The sequence below is a fragment of the Nyctereutes procyonoides genome, unplaced genomic scaffold (genome assembly GCF_905146905.1).
Source record: "Nyctereutes procyonoides isolate TBG_1078 unplaced genomic scaffold, NYPRO_anot_genome, whole genome shotgun sequence".
NCBI classification, from domain to species: Eukaryota; Metazoa; Chordata; class Mammalia; order Carnivora; family Canidae; genus Nyctereutes; species Nyctereutes procyonoides.
The window spans coordinates 800,108-822,607 of NW_026575114.1; the positions used below are offsets into that span (position 1 = coordinate 800,108).

General features: G+C 37.4%; 1 protein-coding gene across 1 annotated transcript; it reads right to left on the minus strand.

Annotated features, from left to right (window-relative positions):
* Positions 1–19,225: 19,225 nt before the first annotated feature.
* LOC129515002 (olfactory receptor 11L1-like) lies at positions 19,226–20,197 on the minus strand. The gene has a single exon (XM_055333702.1). The coding sequence runs from the start codon at positions 20,195–20,197 to the stop codon at positions 19,226–19,228; it is 972 nt and encodes a 323-aa protein (XP_055189677.1).
* Positions 20,198–22,500: the final 2,303 nt, after the last annotated feature.

The window sequence follows — 22,500 nt, forward strand, 5'->3', positions numbered from 1 at the left end:
GATGGATGTTAACAAATTTGCCACAGTGCTGAACACCATTGTAATGCCAATGCTGAACCCTTTTATCTATAGTCTTCGAAATGAGAAAGGCAAGGAATCCCTGAGACGTCTTCAGTAAATGTATAGGCATAGTAACAAACTCAAGATCTTTAAAATCTGAAAGATAATATCTTTACAACAAATATATCTTCAAGTCTGGTGATAAAATGATTTTGTCATGTCACTAAATGGTAATATTCTTGAATAAGGAAGAAATTTAGAATATATGTACTTCCTAATCCTTATCTGGGTTTACTTAAAAGTAATGCATATAGATGTAAAAATATGCACATTCATTCGTAATACATACTCACACTGATCAGGTAGACAGATATAGATGTGTAAGTAATTATTATTGTTTCCTTTTTTTTTTTCTGTGCCTCAAGTGTTTTAAAAATCAAATTCTTGTACCATCTAGTGATTTGAGTTCAGAGGCCAGTGTTAGGTATTTCTGTTTTAGATATGTTGTTAGCTTTATTGCATAATTTTCTCCATTTTTTAATATTAATTTACATTTTGCATTTGGTGCATAAGGACTATTTTTAGTATAAAATAATATTAAACACAATCTGACTTCCACTTTGAAATACTGGGTATAAATTATTCCCCCTTTTTAAGATTTTATTTATTTATTCATGAGAGACACAGAGAGAGAGAGAGAGAGAAAGAGAGAGAGAGAGAGAGGCAGAGACATAAGCAGAGGGAGAAGCAGGCTCTATGCAGGGAGCTTGACGCGGGACTGGATCCCGGGTCCTGAGGATCACACCCTGGGCTGCAGGCGGCGCTAAACCGCTGCGCCACCAAGGCTGCCCAGTTATCCCTTTTTTAATTTAAATTTTGATTTTACATATAGACAGATCTACCCATGGCTCCATGTCTGTTACAATCCTTAGCAGTCATACTCCCACTTCTTTTATTTTTTTAATAATAAATTTATTTTTTATTGGTGTTCAATTTACCAACATACAGAATAACACCCAGTTCCTGTCAAGTGCCCCCCTCAGTGCCCATCACCCATTCACCCCCAGCCCCCGCCCTCCTCCCCATCCACCACCCCTAGTTCGTTTCCCAGAGTTAGGAGTCTTCATGTTCTGTCTCCCTTTCTGATATTTCCCACACATTTCTTCTCCCTTCCCTTATATTCTCTTTCACTATTACTTATATTCCCCAAATGAATGAGACCATATAATGTTTGTCCTTCTCTGATTGACTTATTTCACTCAGCATAATACCCTCCAGTTCCATCCACGTCGAAGCAAATGGTGGGTATTTGTCATTTTTAAAGGCTGAGGAATATTCCATTGTCTACATAAACCACATCTTCTTTATCCATTCATCTTTCAATGGACACTGAAGCTCCTTCCACAGTTTGGCTATTGTGGACATTGCTGCTATAAACCTCAGGGTGCAGGTGTCTCGGCTTTTCATTGCATCTGTATCTTTGTGGTAAATCCCCAACAGTGCAATTGCTGGGTCGTAGGGAAGGTCTATTTTTAACTCTTTGAGGAACCTCCACAGTTTTCCAGAGTGGCTGCACCAGTTCACATTCCCACCAACAGTTAAGAGGGTTCCCTTTTCTCCGCATCCTCTCCAACATTTTTGGTTTTCTGCCTTGTTAATTTTCCCCATTCTCACTGGTGTGAGGTGGTATCTCATTGTGGTTTGGATTTGTATTTCCCTGATGGCAAGTGATGCAGAGCATTTTCTCATGTGCGTGTTGGCCATGTCATGTCTTCCTCTGTGAGATTTCTGTTCATGTCTTTTGCCCATTTCATGATTGGATTGTTTGTTTCTTTGGTGTTGAGTTTGATAAGTTCTTTATAGATCTTGGAAACTAGCCCTTTATCTGATACGTCATTTGCAAATATCTTCTCCCATTCTGTAGGTTGTCTTTTAGTTTTCTTGACTGTATCCTTTGCTGTGCAAGAGCTTCTTATCTTGATGAAGTCCCAATAGTTCATTTTTGCTTTTGTTTCTTTTTCCTTCATGTGTGTATCTTGCAAGAAGTTACTGTGGCTGAGTTCAAAAAGGATATTGGAAAAATATTCCATGCTCATGGATTGGCAGAATTAATATTGTGAAAATGTCAATGTTACCCAGGGCAATTTACACGTTTAATGCAATCACTATCAAAATACCATGGACCTTCTTCAGAGAGTTAGAACAAATTATTTTAAGATTTGTGTGGAATCAGAAAAGACCCCAAATAGCCAGGGGAATATTAAAAAAGAAAACCATATCTGGGGGCATCACAATGCCAGATTTCAGGTTGTACTACAAAGCTGTGGTCATCAACACAGTGTGGTACTGACACAAAAACAGACACATAGATCAATGGAACAGAATAGAGAATGCAGAAGTGGACCCTGAACTTTATGGGCAACTAATATTCGATAAAGGAGGAAAGACTGTCCATTGGAAGAAAGACAGTCTCTTCAATAAATGGTGCTGGGAAAATTGGACATCCACATGCAGAAGAATGAAACTAGACTGCTCTCTTTCACCAGACACAAATATAAACTCAAAATGGAGGAAAGATCTAAATGTGACACAAGATTCCATCAAAATCCTAGAGGAGAACACAGGCATGCTCCCACTTCTATGCCATAGATTATGACTGTGTATCTACCTGTGGCAGAGGAATTTATCAGAACTTACAAGCATCTGCTAATTGTGCAGATAACTAATAGGTAAGTAATAGAAATATATCATAGTGGCCTACTTACAATATATATATTTTTCAGAATAGTAGGCAATTTCTTCAACTACTGAATATTGAACACACTTTTTTTTATAATAAGAGGGTTTTTTAAGCCAATAGTAATAATGACCTTGGAATTTCAACATAGATTGAAGTACTTTTTCTACTATTTGAAAAAATAGTCAAAACATCTTAATTAGATTCAAGTGAGGAAATCACTCCAAAGTAAGTACCTAGACTAACATAAACTATGATCCATCATTGTTACTATGAATTATGTATTTCACAGAAACTGAGCTCCTTCATAAGGAACAAGTATTTTCAAAAATATTCTGTGCCATAAAAATATTTTGTAATACACAAACCATAAAGATATTCTTCTCGCATACAATACTATTTCCTGACCATTAAATACTCTGAATGTTCCAAGCCATGGATTTAGGATTTAGCAACCAGATATAAAAAGCTAGTTTGATTCATCAGCTTCCTTCCTATCTGTGTTTTCTGATTCCTTTAAAATTTAGACGCTCTTAGGGGAAAAATGTGACTGTTCTAGAAAAATAATAATTGTGTTCATCTATTTTTTCTGTTAGAACCTCCTCATATCTAACAAGGCTTCTAGGGCATGCCTTGAACCCATTCAATGGGTACCTATGTTGTTATTCATTTGTGTTCCACTTCTGGCTAAATAAGTTTCAATTAAGTATGTTACAGTTAGTTACAACTGAAAAGCTATACTTTTAAAATCTGTCATATTTATTTGAATCTGTAAATACCTTTTCTAATTATATACATTTGCATCACTTATGGTTGTTTGTTGATCTAACACGTGTTAGATCAACAACTGTTCAGAAATGAATGAAAAGTCTACACATTCAATGTATATGATTCTATTTCCCCCAGTCTACTAAAACATGCCAATGTAAAATCATATAACTGCTTCAAGTAATAAGAAGAGTTCAGCTATTTGTCAATAGGATAACATTTTTATGACTATAAGAGATTAGAAATATTTTATTCAAATGAATGTAAAGATGATGAAGCAAAGGAAGTTATGTGAGATATGAAGTGTCACAAAAGCAGTAAAAGCAAGAGTTTAATGGAATTCACATTTTTAGCCCTTGTTTCATTTAATATGTATTTCTAGCTCTGCTATATGCAAACATACCCCATAGACACCAATGGAAAACAGTAAAGAAGGCAATCTAGGTAAATGTTCAAATGGCAAAGAGGATAGTGATGAATAAGCAAATAATAATAATAGAATTTCATAAGTGATATTTTGTGTTTTGTTTTTTGACCAATATAACCACCATATTTTCTCTGCATGTATATTCATTTAAACATTTTTCTATGAATATTTACACATATATTTTAATACAAATAAGGATTCATACCTGCTGCTTTTATTAATAGTAAAATATACATAAAACTCTTTTTGAGTGCACAATTCAGTGGCATTAAGTATATTTACACTGCTGTGCAGCTATGACCACTGTCTATCTTCAGAGCTTATGCATCATCTCAAGCTGAAACTTGATACTCACTAAAATAATAACTCAAAACTTACTGAGTTTTTGAGTCCCTAGCTTGAGCTTGCTAATGGCAAGGGCTCACTAAACTTTTGAATATTAAAAACCATTGCTGACATAACTCAAATGCTAGAGAAATACTATTAGCCTATTTAATTCCACCTGCCTCCTGTACCAATCATAACAGTGAAACTACTAGTATCTTTTACACTTCAGAATGTCACTGGTTGCCACTACCCTACCATCTTACAGGAATAGGATCTCATTTTAGACCTGGCTGGTGAGTAATTGAATTTCAAAATGCTATTTTGGGTATATAATTACCAATAACCCTTTTTGGAAATGGGAGCTTAATCCAAGAGAGGACTCAGAGCCACTAGAAAGCATGCATTCCATGGTTACCCCATCCATGAGGCAAGGTAGTTAACACATCAACACCTGTTAGTCATTGATGAAGAGCTAGATACAGAATATTTTAGGTTTTTGGTACCTCTAACCTTCTACACAACTGGTTCAAGAGCCCAATAAGCACTCAGGCATGACATACAAACATATGAGTGAAAGTGAGTTTGTATACACTGAGTGCTAAGAACTAGAGGATATAATTGGCTCTTCAGTGGTGTCTGCTATTTCATAGAACTATGATTTAGTTTACATAATAAAAAAGCCACCTGATTTTTTCATTTATACTCCTCCAATCATCCAAAGAAATAGTAACTATCATTTAGATCTAATTCCTCAGAGAGTGGGAAAAGGCAGAATGCTTCATTTCATCATGTTAGGTTAATATACCTTTATTTATTATTTTTTAATAATAAATTTATTTTTATTGGTGTTCAATTTACCAACATACAGAATAACACCCAGTGCTCATCCCGTCAAGTGCGCCCTCAGTGCCCGTCACCCAGTCACCCCCACCCCCCGCCCTCCTCCCCTTCCACCACCCCTAGTTCGTTTCCCCGAGTTAGGAGTCTTTATGTTCTGTCTCCCTTTCTGATATTTCCCACATATTTCTTCTCCCTTCCCTTATATTCTCTTTCACTATTATTTATATTCCCCAAATGAATGAGAACATATAATGTTTGTCCTTCTCCGATTGACTTATTTCACTCAGCATAATACCCTCCAGTTCCATCCATGTTGAAGCAAATGGTGGGTATTTGTCGTTTCTTATGGCTGAGTAATTCCATTGTCTACATAGACCACATCTTCTTTATCCACTCATCTTTCAATGGACACCGAGGCTCCTTCCACAGTTTGGCTATTGTGGACATTGCTGCTAGAAACATCAGGGTGCAGGTGTCCTGGCGTTTCATTGCATCTGTATCATTGGGTAAATCCCCAGCAGTGCAGTTATAGGGTTGTAGGGCAGATCTATTTTTAACTATATTCAAAACCAAATAAGGATAGTTCAATATTACAGAATTGCACTCATCAACATGGAGGCAAATGTTATAGGGGAATTCAGAAAATTAAAAATTGAATCATGTAAAAAGACCATCAATGGCTACATAGAATAAGTGTAATCTGACTAAATGTTTAAGTAATACAGTAATGTAATTCATTACTTTAACATGAAAGGGGAAAATAAAACCATCATTTCAAAAGAAGAAAAATCAGTCAATATATTTCAATCACGCTTTACTACAAAATTTCTTTAAATTAATAAAAAAGGACATTTACTAGTCTGTTACATTCAATAATTAAATGAGGAACACAAATATAAATCCACTATTGCCATCATATCTCATTTTCTTCCTGGGTCCAGATGGCTTGCCTGGGTTGCCTAGGGCAATGATAGAAATAAAAAAGCACTCAAAATCACTGACACAAGTGCTTTTTAACACTGATTGCATCATGTCACTGATTTCCAATTGGCCAAGTAAGCCAACTTGGCTTCCCTTCCCAGGGAAGGAAGTTCCACCCTACCAATTGACAAAGGCTGCTATTAGAATACATGAAAAAAGGTAAGAGGAGGGGCACCTGGTGGCTCAGTCTGTTAAGAATCTGCCTTCTGCTATGGTCATGATCTCGCAGAGTCCTGTGATCCAGCTCTGTATCAGGCTCCTTGCTCAGCAGAGTTGACCTCTCCCTTCCTTTCTACATCTCCCCTGGCTCATGCCCAAGCTTGCTCGCTCTCTCTCTCTCTCTCTCTCTCTCTCTCATAAAGAAATAAAATATTTAAAAAAATGGTAAGATGAATGTTAATGTAATCTACCCCTGGTAGGTAAATCAGTATTAATCCCTTCTGAAATGAAAGGAATCAGCTTCCTGAGCATAGGGAAGATAACAAAAAAAGGTGATTACTGTGACAGAATAATTGCAGGGAGACATAAAATAAATAGCAATCAAAACTGCCTGTTGCAAAGGACACGTACAGACTGAAAATAAAAGGTTGGAGAACCATTTACCATTCAAATGGTCCTCAAAAGAAAGCAGGGGTAGCCATCCTTATATCAGATAAACTAAAGTTTACCCCGAAGACTGTAGTGAGAGATGAAGAGGGACATTATATCATACTTAAAGGATCTATCCAACAAGAGGACTTAACAATCCTCAATATATATGCCCCGAGTGTGGGAGCTGCCAAATACATCAATCAATTAATAACCAAAGTTAAGACATACTTAGATAATAATACACTTATACTTGATGACTTCAATCTAGCGCTTTGTACACTCAATAGGTCTTCTAAGCACAACATCTCCAAAGAAACAAGAGCTTTAAATGATACACTGGACCAGATGGATTTGACAGATATCTACAGACTTTACATCCAAACTCAACTGAATACACATTCTTCTCAAGTGCACATGGAACTTTCTCCAGAATAGACCACATACTGAGTCACAAATCAGGTCTGAAGCAATACCAAAAGATTGGGATCGTCCCCTGCATATTCTCAGACCATAATGCCTTGAAATTAGAACTACATCACAACAAGAAGTTTGGAAGGACCTCAAACACATGGAGGTTAAGGACCATCGTGCTAAAAGATGAAAGGTTCAACCAGTAAATTAAGGAAGAATTAAAAAGATTCATGGAAAGTAATGAGAATGAAGATACAACCGTTCAAAATCTTTGGGATGCAGCAAAAGCAGTCCTAAGGGGGAAATACATCGCAATACAAGCATCCATTCAAAAACAGGAAAGAACTCAAATACAAAAGCTAACCTTACACCTAAAGGAGCTAGAGAAAAAAGAGCAAATAGATCCTACACCCAGCAGAAGAAGAGAGTTAATAAAGATTCGAGTAGAACTCAACGAAATCGAGACCAGAAGAACTGTGGAACAGATCAACAGAACCAGGAGTTGGTTCTTTGAAAGAATTAATAAGATAGACAAACCATTAGCCAGCCTTATTAAAAAGAAGAGAGAGAAGACTCAAATTAATAAAATCATGAATGAGAAAGGAGAGATCACTACCACCACCAAGGAAATACAAATGATTTTAAAAACATATGATGAACAGCTATACGCCAATAAATTAGGCAACAAGAAGAATTGGATGCATTTCTGGAAAGCATTATTACAAAACTACCAAAACTGGAACAGGAAGAAATAGAAAACCTGAAAAGGCCAAAAAACCAGGAGGAAAACCTGAAGGCCAATAACCAGGGAGGAAACCTCCATCAAACCTCCCAAGACACAAGAGTCCAGCCAGATGGCTTCCCAGGGGAATTCTATCAAACGTTTAAAGAAGAAACCATACCTATTCTACTAAAGCTGTTTGGAAAGATAGAAAGAGATGGAGTACTTCCAAATTCATTCTATGAGGCCAGCATCACCTTAATTCCAAAACCAGACAAAGACCCCACCAAAAAGGAGAATTACAGACCAATATCCCTGATGAACATGGATGCAAAAATTCTCAACAAGATACTAGCCAATAGGATCCAACAGTACATTAAGAAAATTATTATTCACCATGACCAAGTAGGATTTATCCCCAGGACACAAGGCTGGTTCAACACTCATAAAACAATCAATGTGATTCATCATATCAGCAAGAGAAAAACCAAGAACCATATGATCCTCTCAAGAGATGCAGAGAAAAAGCATTTGACAAAATACAGCATCCATTCCTGATCAAAACTCTTCAGAGTGTAGGGATAGAGGGAACATTCCTCAGCATCTTAAAAGCCATCTACGAAAAGCCCACAGCTAATATCATTCTCAATGGGGAAGCACTGGGAGCCTTTCCCCTAAGATCAGGAACAAGACAGGGATGTCCACTCTCACCACTGCTATTCAACATAGTACTAGAAGTCCTAGCCTCAGCAATCAGACAACAAAAAGACATTAAAGGCATTCAAATTGGCAAAGAAGAAGTCAAACTCTCCCTCTTCACAGATGACATGATACTCTACATAGAAAACCCAAAAGCCTCCACCCCAAGATTGCTAGAACTCATACAGCAATTTGGCAGCGTGGCAGGATACAAAATCAATGCCCAGAAATCAGTGGCATTTCTATACACTAACAATGAGACTGAAGAAAGAGAAATTAAGGAGTCAATCCCATTTACAATTGCACCCAAAAGCATAAGATACCTAGGAATAAACCTAACCAAAGAAAGAGTAAAGGATCTATACCCTAAAAACTATACACACTTCTGAAAGAAATTGAGGAAGACACAAAGAGATGGAAAAATATTCCATGCTCATGGAAAAATATTCCATGCTCATGGATTGGCAGAATTAATATTGTGAAAATGTCAATGTTACCCAGGGCAATTTACACGTTTAATGCAATCCCTATCAAAATACCATGGACTTTCTTCAGAGAGTTAGAACAAATTATTTTAAGATTTGTGTGGAATCAGAAAAGACCCCGAATAGCCAGGGGAATTTTAAAAAAAAAAAACCATAGCTGGGGGCATCACAATGCCAGATTTCAGGTTGTACTACAAAGCTGTGGTCATCAAGACAGTGTGGTACTGGCACAAAAACAGACACATAGATCAATGGAACAGAATAGAGAACCCAGAAGTGGACCCTGAACTTTATGGTCAACTAATATTCGATAAAGGAGGAAACTATCCATCCACTGGAAGAAAGACAGTCTCTTCAAATAAATGCTGGGAAAATTGGACATCCACATGCAGAAGAATGAAACTAGACATCTCTTTGGACATCATACACAAAGATAAACTCAAAATGGATGAAAATCAAATGTGAGAAAGATCTAAATGTGAGACAAGATTCCATCAAAATCCTAGAGGAGAACACAGGCAACACCCTTTTTGAACTTGGCCACAGTAACTTCTTGCAAGATACATCCATGAAGGCAAAAGAAACAAAAGCAAAAATGAACTATTGGGACTTCATCAAGATAAGAAGCTTTTGCACAGCAAAGGAAGTCAACAAAACTAAAAGACAACCTACAGAATGGGAGAATTTTGCAAATGACATATCAGATAAAGGGCTAGTATCCAAGATCTATAAAGAACTTATTAAACTCAACAGCAAAGAAACAAACAATCCAATCATGAAATGGGCAAAAGATGAACAGAAATCTCACAGAGAGAAGACACAGACACATAGACATGGCAACATGCACATGAGAAAATGCTCTGCATCACTTGCCATCAGGGAAATACAAATCAAAACCACAATGAGATACCACCTCACACCAGTGAGAATGGGGAAAATTAACAAGGCAGGAAACAACAAATGTTGGAGAGGATGTGGAGAAAGGGGAACCCTCTTGCACTGGTGTGGGAATGTGAACTGGTGCAGCCACTCTGGAAAACTGTGTGGAGGTTCCTCAAAGAGTTAAAAATAGACCTGCCCTACGACCCAGCAATTGCACTGTTGGGGGATTTACCCCAAAGATACAGATGCAATGAAACGCCGGGACACCTGCACCCCGATGTTTCTAGCAGCAGCAATGTCCACAATAGCCAAACTGTGGAAGGAGCCTCGGTGTCCATCGAAAGATGAATGGATAAAGAAGATGTGGTTTATGTATACAATGGAATATTACTCAGCCATTAGAAACGACAAATACCCACCATTTGCTTCAACGTGGATGGAACTGGAGGGTATTATGCTGAGTGAAGTAAGTCAATCGGAGAAGGACAAACATTGTATGTTCTCATTCATTTGGGGAATATAAAAAATAGTGAAAGGGAATATAAGGGAAGGGAGAGAGAAATGAGTGGGAATATCAGAAAGGGAGACAGAACATAAAGACTCCTAACTCTGGGAAAAAGAACTAGGGGTGGTGGAAGGGGGCGGGGGGGGGGGGTGAATGGGTGACGGGCACTGAGGGGGGCACTTGACGGGATGAGCACTGGGTGTTATTCTGTATGTTGGTAAATTGAACACCAATAAAAAATTTATTAAAAAAAAAAAAAAAAAATAAGAAAAAAAATAAAAAAAAAAAAATAAAAAAAAAAAAATTAATGAAATAAAAATTGATAATCTAAAATTGCATTCTGATTTCAAGGTCATCTGCTGGAATAAATAGTATTTAATAATATTGATTTCAAAAATTCTTTTTTTAAATCAAATTCTAAAGGAAAGATAAACAATTAATCATTTTTTTTTATATGAAAAGAGAGAATGAGAGCTTTAATAAACATTTGATATGATAGATAATTGAGTCATGAGTCTAAATTTGGAAAGAATGACATGAATAGGTTTATGGTTGAAGAATAATGAAAATTAAATGTTGCAGCTTATTAAATGAATAAGATGAAAAGGATATGATGCTAATTTCAATGATATTATGATTGACTCTTTTTTTTTCATAAATTAAATTGATTTTTGTATTGTTTTTTTTTTTACTACTAACTGTCATTGATGAACTTTTTTTTTCTTTTATTAAAAAAATATTTAAATAAAAAAGGCTAAAGATGAAAAAAAATGTTAGCTTGATCTTTTTGTTTGTTAAATTTAAAAAATTTTTTAAATTCATATGATTCTGAATGAGAGGAAATGAAGTTTAGATATATTTGAAATGAATGATTTAAGTGTTTAATGAGAAAGACTAGAAAGAAATTCATTAATGATGAAAGATGAAATTTTTTGGATTTCTGAATATGTTTAGATGAAATGTAAATGGAGTTCAGTAGAATATGATTTTCAATTATTATTAAAGATTTATAAATTTTTAAAAATCAGTTAAATTAACATCATATAGAATGAAAAAATTATTTTTGATGATATATAATTGTGCATTTTTTGAAATAAAAAAATGAATCAGCTTCAGTAGGAAAATAAGAGAGAAGAAATGAAATTGCAGTTATTTTTTTTTAATGAAATGAGTAGAAGAAAGTTTTAGGAAAATTTTTAAATTTTATTAATTCAAATTTTGAATATAAGAAAAAATGACCAGGGTGCTCAGTTTTTATATTTTTCTTTATGGGAAATCTTAATAAATGCTCTTAAGATTGAATGATCATAGTGTTATGAGAACATTCTAAGAATTCATTTTGATATGTGAAGTTTTCTATTTATAAAGAATGACATGAGATTAATAGATGATTCATTGATCATTAAAGTCAGGAATGATTCATATACTTTTTCTTTGGAAATGTCTTCCAGAAGTTTCAAAGGGTAAGCAAGTGTGAAATTCTTTTTAAAATATTTTAATTTTTGATATATGATTATATTAGAATGAATATCTAAATAGAAAATTATTAAGAATGAAAATGAATTGAAGATTCAGATCTTTGCAAAACAAATGAGTCTTTTTTTTTTTAAGATTTTAATGAATTCTGATGATTTATTCAAATGAAGTATAAGTCTTTTAAATTTTCTCTAATAATTGATCTTTTGACTATTTTCTTTTAATTTGGAGAAAAATTCTTGATGATATCATATAGTCATTTTTTCTGGATTTTAGTGAATTGCTAAGTGAAAAAATTAAAAATCATGCATTCATCAAATATTAGATGAGTTGATATTGAACTTTTTAAAAAGAGTTTACATGTCAGCAAAAGATAGATTAAAATGAGTATTTTGATCATTCATTATGCTATTAGTGAAAATGAAAAAAAAACTAGGAAAAAATTTTTGAAAGCTTAATGTGTTAAGATGGATATTTAGAGATTGCATTAACTCTTTTCCATTAGAAAGTTGTGAAGCTTTTAGAGAAGATTCAATTATTTGATTTATTTTAGATTGTTTTAATTATAAATCTGAAAAAAATAAAATCTATGTCAAATGAAAAAATTATTTTAGGGATGCTGGAGAATCCAGAAACGGGCCCTCAACTTTATGGTGAACTAATATTCGACAAAGAGGAAAGACGATCCACTGGAAGAAAGACAGTCTTTTCAATAAATGGTGCTGGGAAAATTGGACATCCACATGCAGAAGAATGAAACTAGACCACTCTCTTACACCATACACAAAGATAAACTCAAAACGGATGAAAGATCTAAATGTGAGACCAGATTCCATCAAAATCCTAGAGGAGAACACAGGCAACACCCTTTTGAACTCAGCCATAGTAACTTCTTGCAAGATACATCCATGATGGCAAAAGAAACAAAAGGGAAAATGAACTATTGGGACTTCATCAAGATAAGAAGCTTTTGCACAGCAAAGGATACAGTCAACAAAACTGAAAGACAACCTACAGAATAGAAGAAGATATTTGCAAATGGCGTATCAGATATAGGGCTTGTTTAAAAGATCTATAAAGAACTTCTTAAACTCAGCATCAAAGAAACGAAGAATCCAATCTGAAATGGGCAAAAGACATGAAGAGAAATCTCACAGAGGAAGACATAGATATGGCCAACAAGCACATGAGAAAATGCTGGGCATCACTTGCCATCAGGGAAATACAAATCAAAACCACAATGAGATTCCACCTCACACCAGTGAGAATGGGGAAAATAAATAAGGCAGGAAATCACAAATGTTGGAGAGGATGCGGAGAAAAGGGAACACTCTTACCCTGTTGGTGGGAATGTGAACTGGTGCAGCCACTCTGGAAAACTGTGTGGAGGTTCCTCAAAAGTTAAAAATTGATCTGCCCTACGACCCAGCAATTACAGTGCTGGCGATTTACCCCAAATACAGATGCAATGAAATGCCAGGGCACCTGCACCCCGATGTTTGTAGCAGCAACGTCCACAATAGCCGAACTATGGAAGGAGCCTCGGTGTCCATTGAAAGATGAATGGATAAAGATGATGTGGTTTATGTATACAATGGAATATTACTCAGCCATTAAAAACGACAAATACCCACCATTTGCTTTGACATGGATGGAATTTGAGGGCGTTATGCTGAGTGAAATCAGTCAGTTGGAGAAGGACAAACAGTTTTTGGTCATTAATTTGGGGAATATAAGAAATATTAAAGGAATAAAGGTGAAAGGAGAAAAAATAAATGGGAAGTATCAGAAATGGAGACAGAACTTGAAAGACTCCTAACTCTGGGAAACAAACTAGGGGTGGTGGAAGCGGAGGTGGGTGGGGGGTGGGGGTGACTGGGTGGTGGGCACTGAGGTGGGCATTTGACGGGATGAGCACTGGGTGTTATTCTATACGTTGGCAAATTGAACACCAATAAATAATAATTTTTAAAAAAAAGATTAATGCACTGAAAAAAAAATAAAAGGCATTCAAACTGGCAAGGAAGTCAAACTCTCCCTCTTCGCCGATGACATGATACTCTACATAGAAAACCCAAAAGCCTCCACCCCAAGATTGCTAGAACTCATACAGCAATTTGGCTGTGTGGTAGGATGTAAAATCAATGCCCAGAAGTGAGTGGCATTTCTAGACACTAACAATGAGACCGAAGAAAGAGAAATTAAGGAGTCAATCCCATTCACAATTGCACCCAAAAGCATAAGATACCTAGGAATAAACCTAACCAAAGAAGTAAAGGATCTATACCCTAATAACTACAGAACACTTCTGAAAGAAATCGAGGAAGACACAAAGAGATGGAAAAATATTCCATGCTCATGGATTGGCAGAATTAATAGTGTGAAAATGTCAATGTTACCCAGGGCAATTTACACGTTTAATGCAATCCCTATCAAAATACCATGGACTTTCTTCAGAGAGTTCGAACAAATTATTTTAAGATTTGCATGGAATCAGAAAAGTCCCCGAATAGTCAGGGGAATATTAAAAAAGGAAACCATAGCTGGGGGCATCACAATGCCAGATTTTGGGTAGTACTACAAAGCTGTGGTCATCAAGACCCTGTGGTACTGGCACAAAATCAGGCACATAGATCAATGGAACAGAATAGAGAAGATAGAAAGGGAAGAAATACTTCCAAACTCATTCTATGAGGCCAGCATCACCTTAATTCCTAAACCAGACAATGACCCCATCAAAAAAGGAAATTATAGACCATTATCCCTGATGAACATAGATGCCAAAATTCTCAACAAGATACAAGCTAGTAGCATCCAACAGTAGATTAAGAAGATTATTCACCATGACCAAGTAGAATTTATCCCTGGGATGTAAGACCAATTCCACACCAGTAAAGCAATAAATATGATAGGTAATATCAATAATAGAAAAAACAAGAACCAATGGATCCTCTCAACAAATGCAAAGAAAGCAATTGACAAAATACAGCATCAATTCTTGATCAAAATTCTTGAGAGTGTAGGGATAGAGGGAAAATTCCTCAGCATCTTTAAAGCCATCTTTGAAAAGCCCACAGCAAATTTCATTCACAATGGGGAAACACTGGGAGTCTTTCTCCTAAGATCAGGAACATGACAGGGATGTCCACTCTCACCACTGCTATTCTTCATAGTACTAGAAGTCCTAGCCTCTGCAGTCAGGTATCAAAAAGAAATAATAGGCATTCAAATTGGCAAAGAAGAAGTCAAATTCTCCCTCTTTGGAGATGACATGATATGTACATAGAAAGCCCAAAAGCCTCCACCCCAAGATTGCTAGAACTCATACAGCAATTTGGCAGTGTGGCAGGATACAAAATCAACGACCAGAAGTCAGTGGCATTTCTTTCCACTAACAATGAGACTGAAGAAAGAGAAATTAAGGAGTGAATCTCATTTACAATTGCACCTAAAAGCATAAGATGCCTAGGAATAAACCTAACCAAAAGCCAAAGGATCTATACCCTAAAAACTATAGAACACTTCTGAAAGAAATGGAGGAAGACACAAAGAGATGGAAAATTATTCCATACTCATTGATTGGAAGAATTAATATTGTGAAAATGTCAATGTTGGGATCCCTGGGTGGCGCAGCGGTTTAGCGCCTGCCTTTGGCCCAGGGCAGGGTCCTGGAGACCCGGGTTCGAGTCCCACGTCGGGCTCCTGGTGCATGGAGCCTGCTTCTCCGTCTGCCTATGTCTCTGCCTCTCTCTCTCTCTCTCTCTCTCTCTCTCTCTCTCTCTCTCTCGACTATCATAAATAAAATTTAAAAAAAAAAAGAAAATGTCAATGTTACCCAGGGCAATTTACACGTTTAATGCAATCCCTATCAAAATACCATGGACTTTCTTTAGAGAGTTGGAACAAATTATTGTAAGATTTGTGAGGAATCAGAAAAGACCCCGAATAGCCAGGGGAATATTAAAAAAGGAAACCATAGCTGGGGGCATCACAATGCCAGATTTCAGGTTGTACTACAAAGCTGTGGTCATCAAGACCCTGTGGTACTGGCACAAAAACAGACACATAGAACAATGGAACAGAAGAGAGAATCCAGAAGTGGACCCTCAACTTTATGGTGAACTAATATTTGACAAAGGAGGAAAGACTACCCACTGGAAAAAAAGACAATATCTTTTATAAATGGTGCTGGGAAAATTGGACATCCACGTGCAAAAGAATTAACGTAGACCACTCTCTTGCACCATACACAAAGATAAACTCAAATGGTTGAAAGATCATTATTGAGACAAGATTCCATCAAAATCCTAGGGGAGGACCCAGGCAACACCCTTTATGAACTTGGCCACAGTAACTTCTTGCAAGATTCAACCATGAAAGCAAGAGAAACAGAGAAAAAATGAACTATTGCACTTCATCAAGATAAGAAGCTTTTGCAAAGCAAAAATACTGTCAACAAAACTCAAAGACAACCTATAGAATGGGAGAAGATATTTGCAAAGGACACATCAGATAAAGGGCTAGTTTCCAAGATCTATCAAGAACGTATTAAACTCAACAGCAAAGAAACAAATAATCCAATCATGAAATGGACAAAAGACATGATCAGAAATCTCACAGAGGAAGACATAGACATGGCCAACAAGCACATGAGGAAATGCTCTGCATCACTTGCCATCAGAGAAATACAAATCAAAACCACAATGAGATTCCACCTCACACTTGTGAGAATGGGGAAAATTAACAAATCAGGAAACCACAAATTTTGTAGAGGATGCGGAAAAAGGGGAACCATCCTGCACTGTTGTTGGGAATGTGAACCTGGTGCAGCCACTCTGGAAAACTGTGTGGAGGTTCCTCAAAGTGTTAAAAATAGATCTGCCCTACGACAGCAGTGCAACTGCTCGGGATTTACCCCAAAGATACAGATGCAATGAAATGCCAGAACACCTGCACCCCAATTTTTAAAGCAGCAATGTCCACAATAGCCAAACCTAGGCCTGAGCCTCGGAGTCCATCAAAGATGAATGGATAAAGAAGATGTGGTCTATGTATACAATGGCATATTACTCAGCCTTTAGAAGCGACAAATACCCACCATTTTCTTTGACGTGGATGGATCTGGAGGGTATTATAGTGAGTGAAATAAGTCAATCGGAGGACAAACAGTATATGGTCTCATTCATTTGGGGAATATAAAAATAATGAAAGGGAATAAAGGGGAAAGCAGAAAAATGAGTGAGAAATGTCCAAAAGGGAGACAGAACATGAAAGTCTCCTGCCTCTGGGAAATGAACTAGAGGTGGTGGAAGGGGAGTTGTTTGGGTGGTGGGGGTGACTCGGTGAGGCCACTGAGGTGGGCACTTGATGGGATGAGCACTAGGTGTTATTCTATATGTTGGGAAATTGAACACATTGGTGTTCAATAAAAAAAAAAAACTAAAATCAAGCGAAGCTCCTCTCCCATGTGGGTTACTGCTATGATTCCACCTACTCATTCTTTCTTTCTTTCTTTTTCTCTTTCTTTCTTTCTTTTCTTTCTTTTTCTTTTTTTCTTTCCTTTCTTTCTTTCTTTCTTTCTTCCTTTCTTTTTTTCAGTTTCTTTCTTTCACTCTTTTCTCTAAACACTAGGAAAAATTGCAAATGCAAAATATATCTTATCAGTTACCATTTGATACCCTTCAATAACCAAGCATTTGCCTTAGTGTAAATTCCAAAACCGCTTATAGGTCTTTGAATCACTTTCAGGGACCAGCTCCTGCCTTTCTCTCCAAACTCATCTCCTTCCTCCATTCCAGGTTCCCCAGGCTTCCCCCAACATTCATCTCCTGCCCTTTACCTAGACTACTCCTTTCTTTTTTTAATAATAAATTTATTTTTTATTGGTGTTCTATTTGCCAACATACAGAATAACCCCCAGTGCTCATCCTGTCAAGTGCCCCCTTAAGTGCCTGTCACCCATTCACCTCCACCCCCAGCAGCCATTAGAAATGACAAATACCCACCATTTGCTTCAATGTGGATGGAACTGGAGGGCATTATGCTGAGTTAAATAGACTACTGCTTTATTTTTTTTATTTTTTTATTTATTTATGATAGTCACAGAGAGAGAGAGAGAGAGGCAGAGACACAGGCAGAGGGAGAAGCAGGCTCCATGCACCGGAAGCCCGATGTGGGATTCCATCCCGGGTCTCCAGGATCACGCCCTGGGCCAAAGGCAGGCACCAAACCGCTGCGCCACCCAGGGATCCCTAGACTACTGCTTTAAATCTCATTCTCCTCATCTGTATAAGGTTGGCTAAACTACAACATTAACATGGAAAGTTTTTCCTAACCCTCTATGTTGATTCAGACCCTCCTTCTATGTAATGCACCATAGTATACCTTATTGTTTCACAGCAAACATCACAAATAGACATAAATCCATTATTCCATTCATAAGTCATTACATTTCTCTCTCTCTTTCAAAGCTAGAGGCTCCATTCAGCCAAAACTTTCCTTGGGCATTGCTTTGCCATTATGTCCCTGGGCAATCCAGAATGCAGCAAGAGGACTGGCATATATAAAGGGCTTGAAAATATTTGTGGAATTAATGAATGAGATAGTAGGCAGGATTAATAGAGGTCTTCTAGATATTTGCTGATAAAAGAAACTTTGACTCCTTTCTTCCCAACTTCCTCCCCTCACATCTGCTTCCTTTCCTTTCTTTTCTTTTTTTTTTTACTTTCTCTCTGTGTCTTTTGTCTTTCTCTCTCTTCTCTTCTTCCTTCTTCTCTCTCTCCGCCTATCCCTCTCCCTCCACTTATGCTTCCTTCCCTCTGTCATCTTCCTTCTCTTCTTTTCTTTCCTGTGATTTTATTAAACAAAAACATTAAAATTTCTAAGTTCCTATAGATAGATTTTTTGGTATTTAAAAAACCCCTTCTTTTTCTTGTCATTAGGTCAATAATAATTTCTCTATCTTCATTCACTCCATAGACATTTCATAGGCACCGAAAGCACCAGGATTTGAATCTATAAGGCTAGTCTCCTACCAGTACTTAAAAGATGTATAACTTTCTACACTATGCTTTATGAACTCAGGATAAATCCTATTGTAAAATCTGAAAGTAATGTGTGAAATCATCATACCCTGAAATCACACAATTAGATTCTTATCAGAAGGTGAAAGAAAATTTCAAAGGACAAAATTGCCCCGAAAATGATTTGATAAGGATGACTTGTCTTCTGAATGATTGTTTTGGTAAGGGGTCATGAAGAAATTATTTTATTATGGCTTGTGGAATTCAACATAGTGCCAAGGATGGCATTACAGTTTGAAGGCTCCAAACCTGCCACTCACACATTCCCAAACTTAATCTATTGTTAATTTTTCTTACCTAACACATAAACTCCCCTTCACTCTTACTCCATAGATACCACACTTTTTTCTCATGACTCTTCTAACAGCCTCTTTGAATTCTTGGTTCCTCAAGCTGTAGATGACAGGGTTCAGCAATGGGGTGACCACAGTGTAGAAGACAGAAATGATCTTACTAATTTCAGGTGATAAGTGGTCATTGGGGCAAACATACATGGAGATCATGGTCCCATAGTACATAGTGACAACAGCCAAATGGGAGACACATGTGGAAAAGGTCTTCATCTGGCCAGAGGCTGAAGGAATTCTCAATATGGTAGATACAATGAAAACATAGGATATGAGAGTAAGAAAAAAGCAAATGCACAGCACTGCAATTGACAGGATAAAGATGACCATCCTGGTGATAAACACACTGGAACATGAGAGCTGCATGAGGGGTGGGAGGTCACAGAAGAAATGATTGATCTGGTTAGGACCACAGAAATCCAACTTGGAAATCATTAGCGAGGGCAGAAATCCTGTGCCAACACCTGTCAACCAGGAGATTGCCACCAACTTGGTGCAGATTTCAGGACTCATCAGGAAAGAGTAGTGGAGTGGGTTGCAGATGGCCAGATATCGGTCATAAGCCATCATAGCCAGAAGAAAGCATTCAGTAGCCCCAAAGAACACAAAGAAGTAAAGCTGCATCATACACGCAGGGAAGGAGATGGCTTGGCCATGGCAGAGTAGGTTGGCTAGGAGAAGGGGCACAATGGTGGATGTATACCAGATCTCCAGAAAGGAGAGATGTTTGAGAAATACGTACATGGGTGAGTGTAGTTGTTGGTCCTCGCTCACCACTGCAATAATGACAACATTACCTGTGACTGTGAGAAAGTAGATGAACAAGAAAATGGGAAAGAGCAGCGTCTGCCATTCAAGAAGGTTCTGGAACCCCAGCAGCTGAAACTCAGTGACACTGGACACATTTGGGGGCTTCATTGCCTGTGGAAGGAAAAATATTTTGGAAAAGCACTGTACACAAGCCATACAAATATATGTATTTATTGATGTTTTGTAGATGAGAGAAATTTTTTTAATAGCTTAGATCTCTATGTATAACACTTTACAAGGACAAGCACTTTATAGCAAAAATTTCATCTTGCTTTTATAAGAAATTACTTTGACATCACAAGCGGAATATGGATGTTAGATCTTGGAAAGAACCTCAGCAAATTCCATTTCTTGTGTTCTCTGAAATTTAGAAGTCTCAGATCCAAAGATAAAAATAAAAACAAAAACAACAAAACAAAGAATCAGAACAAAACAAAAAATCTCGAATACAATGCCAACATGGAAACTAAACATAATGGCATTTTTAAAACAGGCACATATGGAAGCAATGACTTTGTTTTCTCACAGATAGACTTTGTCTGATATAGAAATCAGACAGAGCATATCTCCTGTGACACCTTGGGGAAGTTTACTCATTCTCCTTTCAAACTGTATTTATGTGTGTGTATTCCTTGCTCTGTGTGTGTGTGTGTGTGTGTGTGTGTGTGTGTGTGTACATGGTGGGGGGGAGGTAGGAAGCTTTGTGCTGGGCTAACGCATACGTCCATTGGTGCCTTTTATTGCCCAGTTGGATACCATACTGAGCCACTGAGCATGTATCCTGTATAAACTCAATATGTCACCTTTCCTTTGCTTTCCTTTCCTTCATTGTCAAAGCTAGTCCTGGGTAAAGGCAATATCCACCTGCCGTACCTAAGCTTTCCTGAAATGAAGGAGATGAGGGGCAAAACATAATGTTGTCATTTTAAAATTCATAACCAGTAATTCTGAGTGTCTGTAGTCCTGTGGAACAATGACTCCACCTTTTTTTCATCCATGTACTCTTCCATTTTCCCCAGTGACTAGTTCATACGTTTTTCTCTTTTGGACATCTCCAACATTTCCTTGTCTGTCTATACATACCTTCAACAAAAGACCTATTGTTCTGAAGAAAACTGAAATCCTCCAGTGGGAATATCCAGATGCTCAGGCACTTGAATTCCCCAAGTACACCTTCAGGTCCTCTGCATCTGCTTCCTAATAATCCTCCAAATTAAAAGTCTATTCCTGGGTTAGGGCAATTCCCTCCACACATGCTTTAGTTCTTACACCCTCCTACATGGTGGGAAGTATAGAAGGCATGACACTTCCTTACTCCCCTGAGTTAACAATGGTCCCTGTCTGCCAGATCATTTCCTTAGCATATAAGCAAGCTGGTTTTTTTCTCCCTTGAAAAAGAAAGAACAGGAAAGACAAGGTCTTGATGTCATTCTGTTCTCCAGAACCTACTGCCTGCATCTGTCTACTCACTTCCTGAGGGTGTTGTCTCTGTGGACTGCCTGCATCCCCCTGCCTTGAATCCACTACAATTAGGGTTTTCCCCTCATCACTCCACCAAAGTAGTAATGTCACGTTTCAGTGGCTCTTCAAGCATTCCAAATGTCTTAACCTGTTGTCAGAATGGCTAGATGATTCCACTGTCTTCCTGGATCTACTCTTGCCTTGAACATGCCCAGCTATGCACCATCTGAATTCAACTACAGACCTGTATCTCACATCATATCTATTTTTTGTTTAGCATCTTTCCTCATCTTCCAACCTGTTAGTATAGGACATCAGGGTTGAATACCTCTCAATATATCTTCATTGTCCTTGAGGTTTGATGCAGGCTCTTTACTGTAAATTCTATAACCTGGTCCTCACAGCAAAATTTGTGTATTAAGCTTGAATATGTCTCATGTAAATAATTTCCCTATTTGAAATGCACATTGATATGTCAAAATAGAATTTGGAACTTGGGATGCCTGAGTGGCTGAGCAGTTGAGCTCCTGCCTTCAGCTCAGAGCATGATCCTGGGGTCCAGGATCTAGTCCCACATTGGGTTCTTTGCAGGGAGCTTACTTCTCCCTCTGCCTGTGTCTCTGCCTCTCTCTATCAGAGTCTCTCATTAATAAATAAATAAAATCTTTAAAAAATCTGGAACTTAGCACTAACTAACCTGCATTTCTTTCTCACCCAAGAGTCTCCCCCTGTATGTCTCTCCCATCTCATTAGTGACTATTCCATCCTCCCACTTGTTCAGGCCAGAAAACTTGACTTTTGTTTTTCTCATACCTAGGATCTAATTTCTTACCAAAATCATCTGGCTCCATCTGAAAACATTTGCAGAAATGCCACTTCCTCTCACCTGGATTGTTCAGTAGTCTCCTTGTACCCTATCCACATCCACCTGCCCTTGACAGTGCCCTGAG

What these genes read in the sequence shown, in the direction of transcription:
- LOC129515002 (XM_055333702.1), bottom strand. Translation starts at nt 20,197, where the DNA reads ATGAAGCCCCCAAATGTGTCCAGTGTCACTGAGTTTCAGCTGCTGGGG.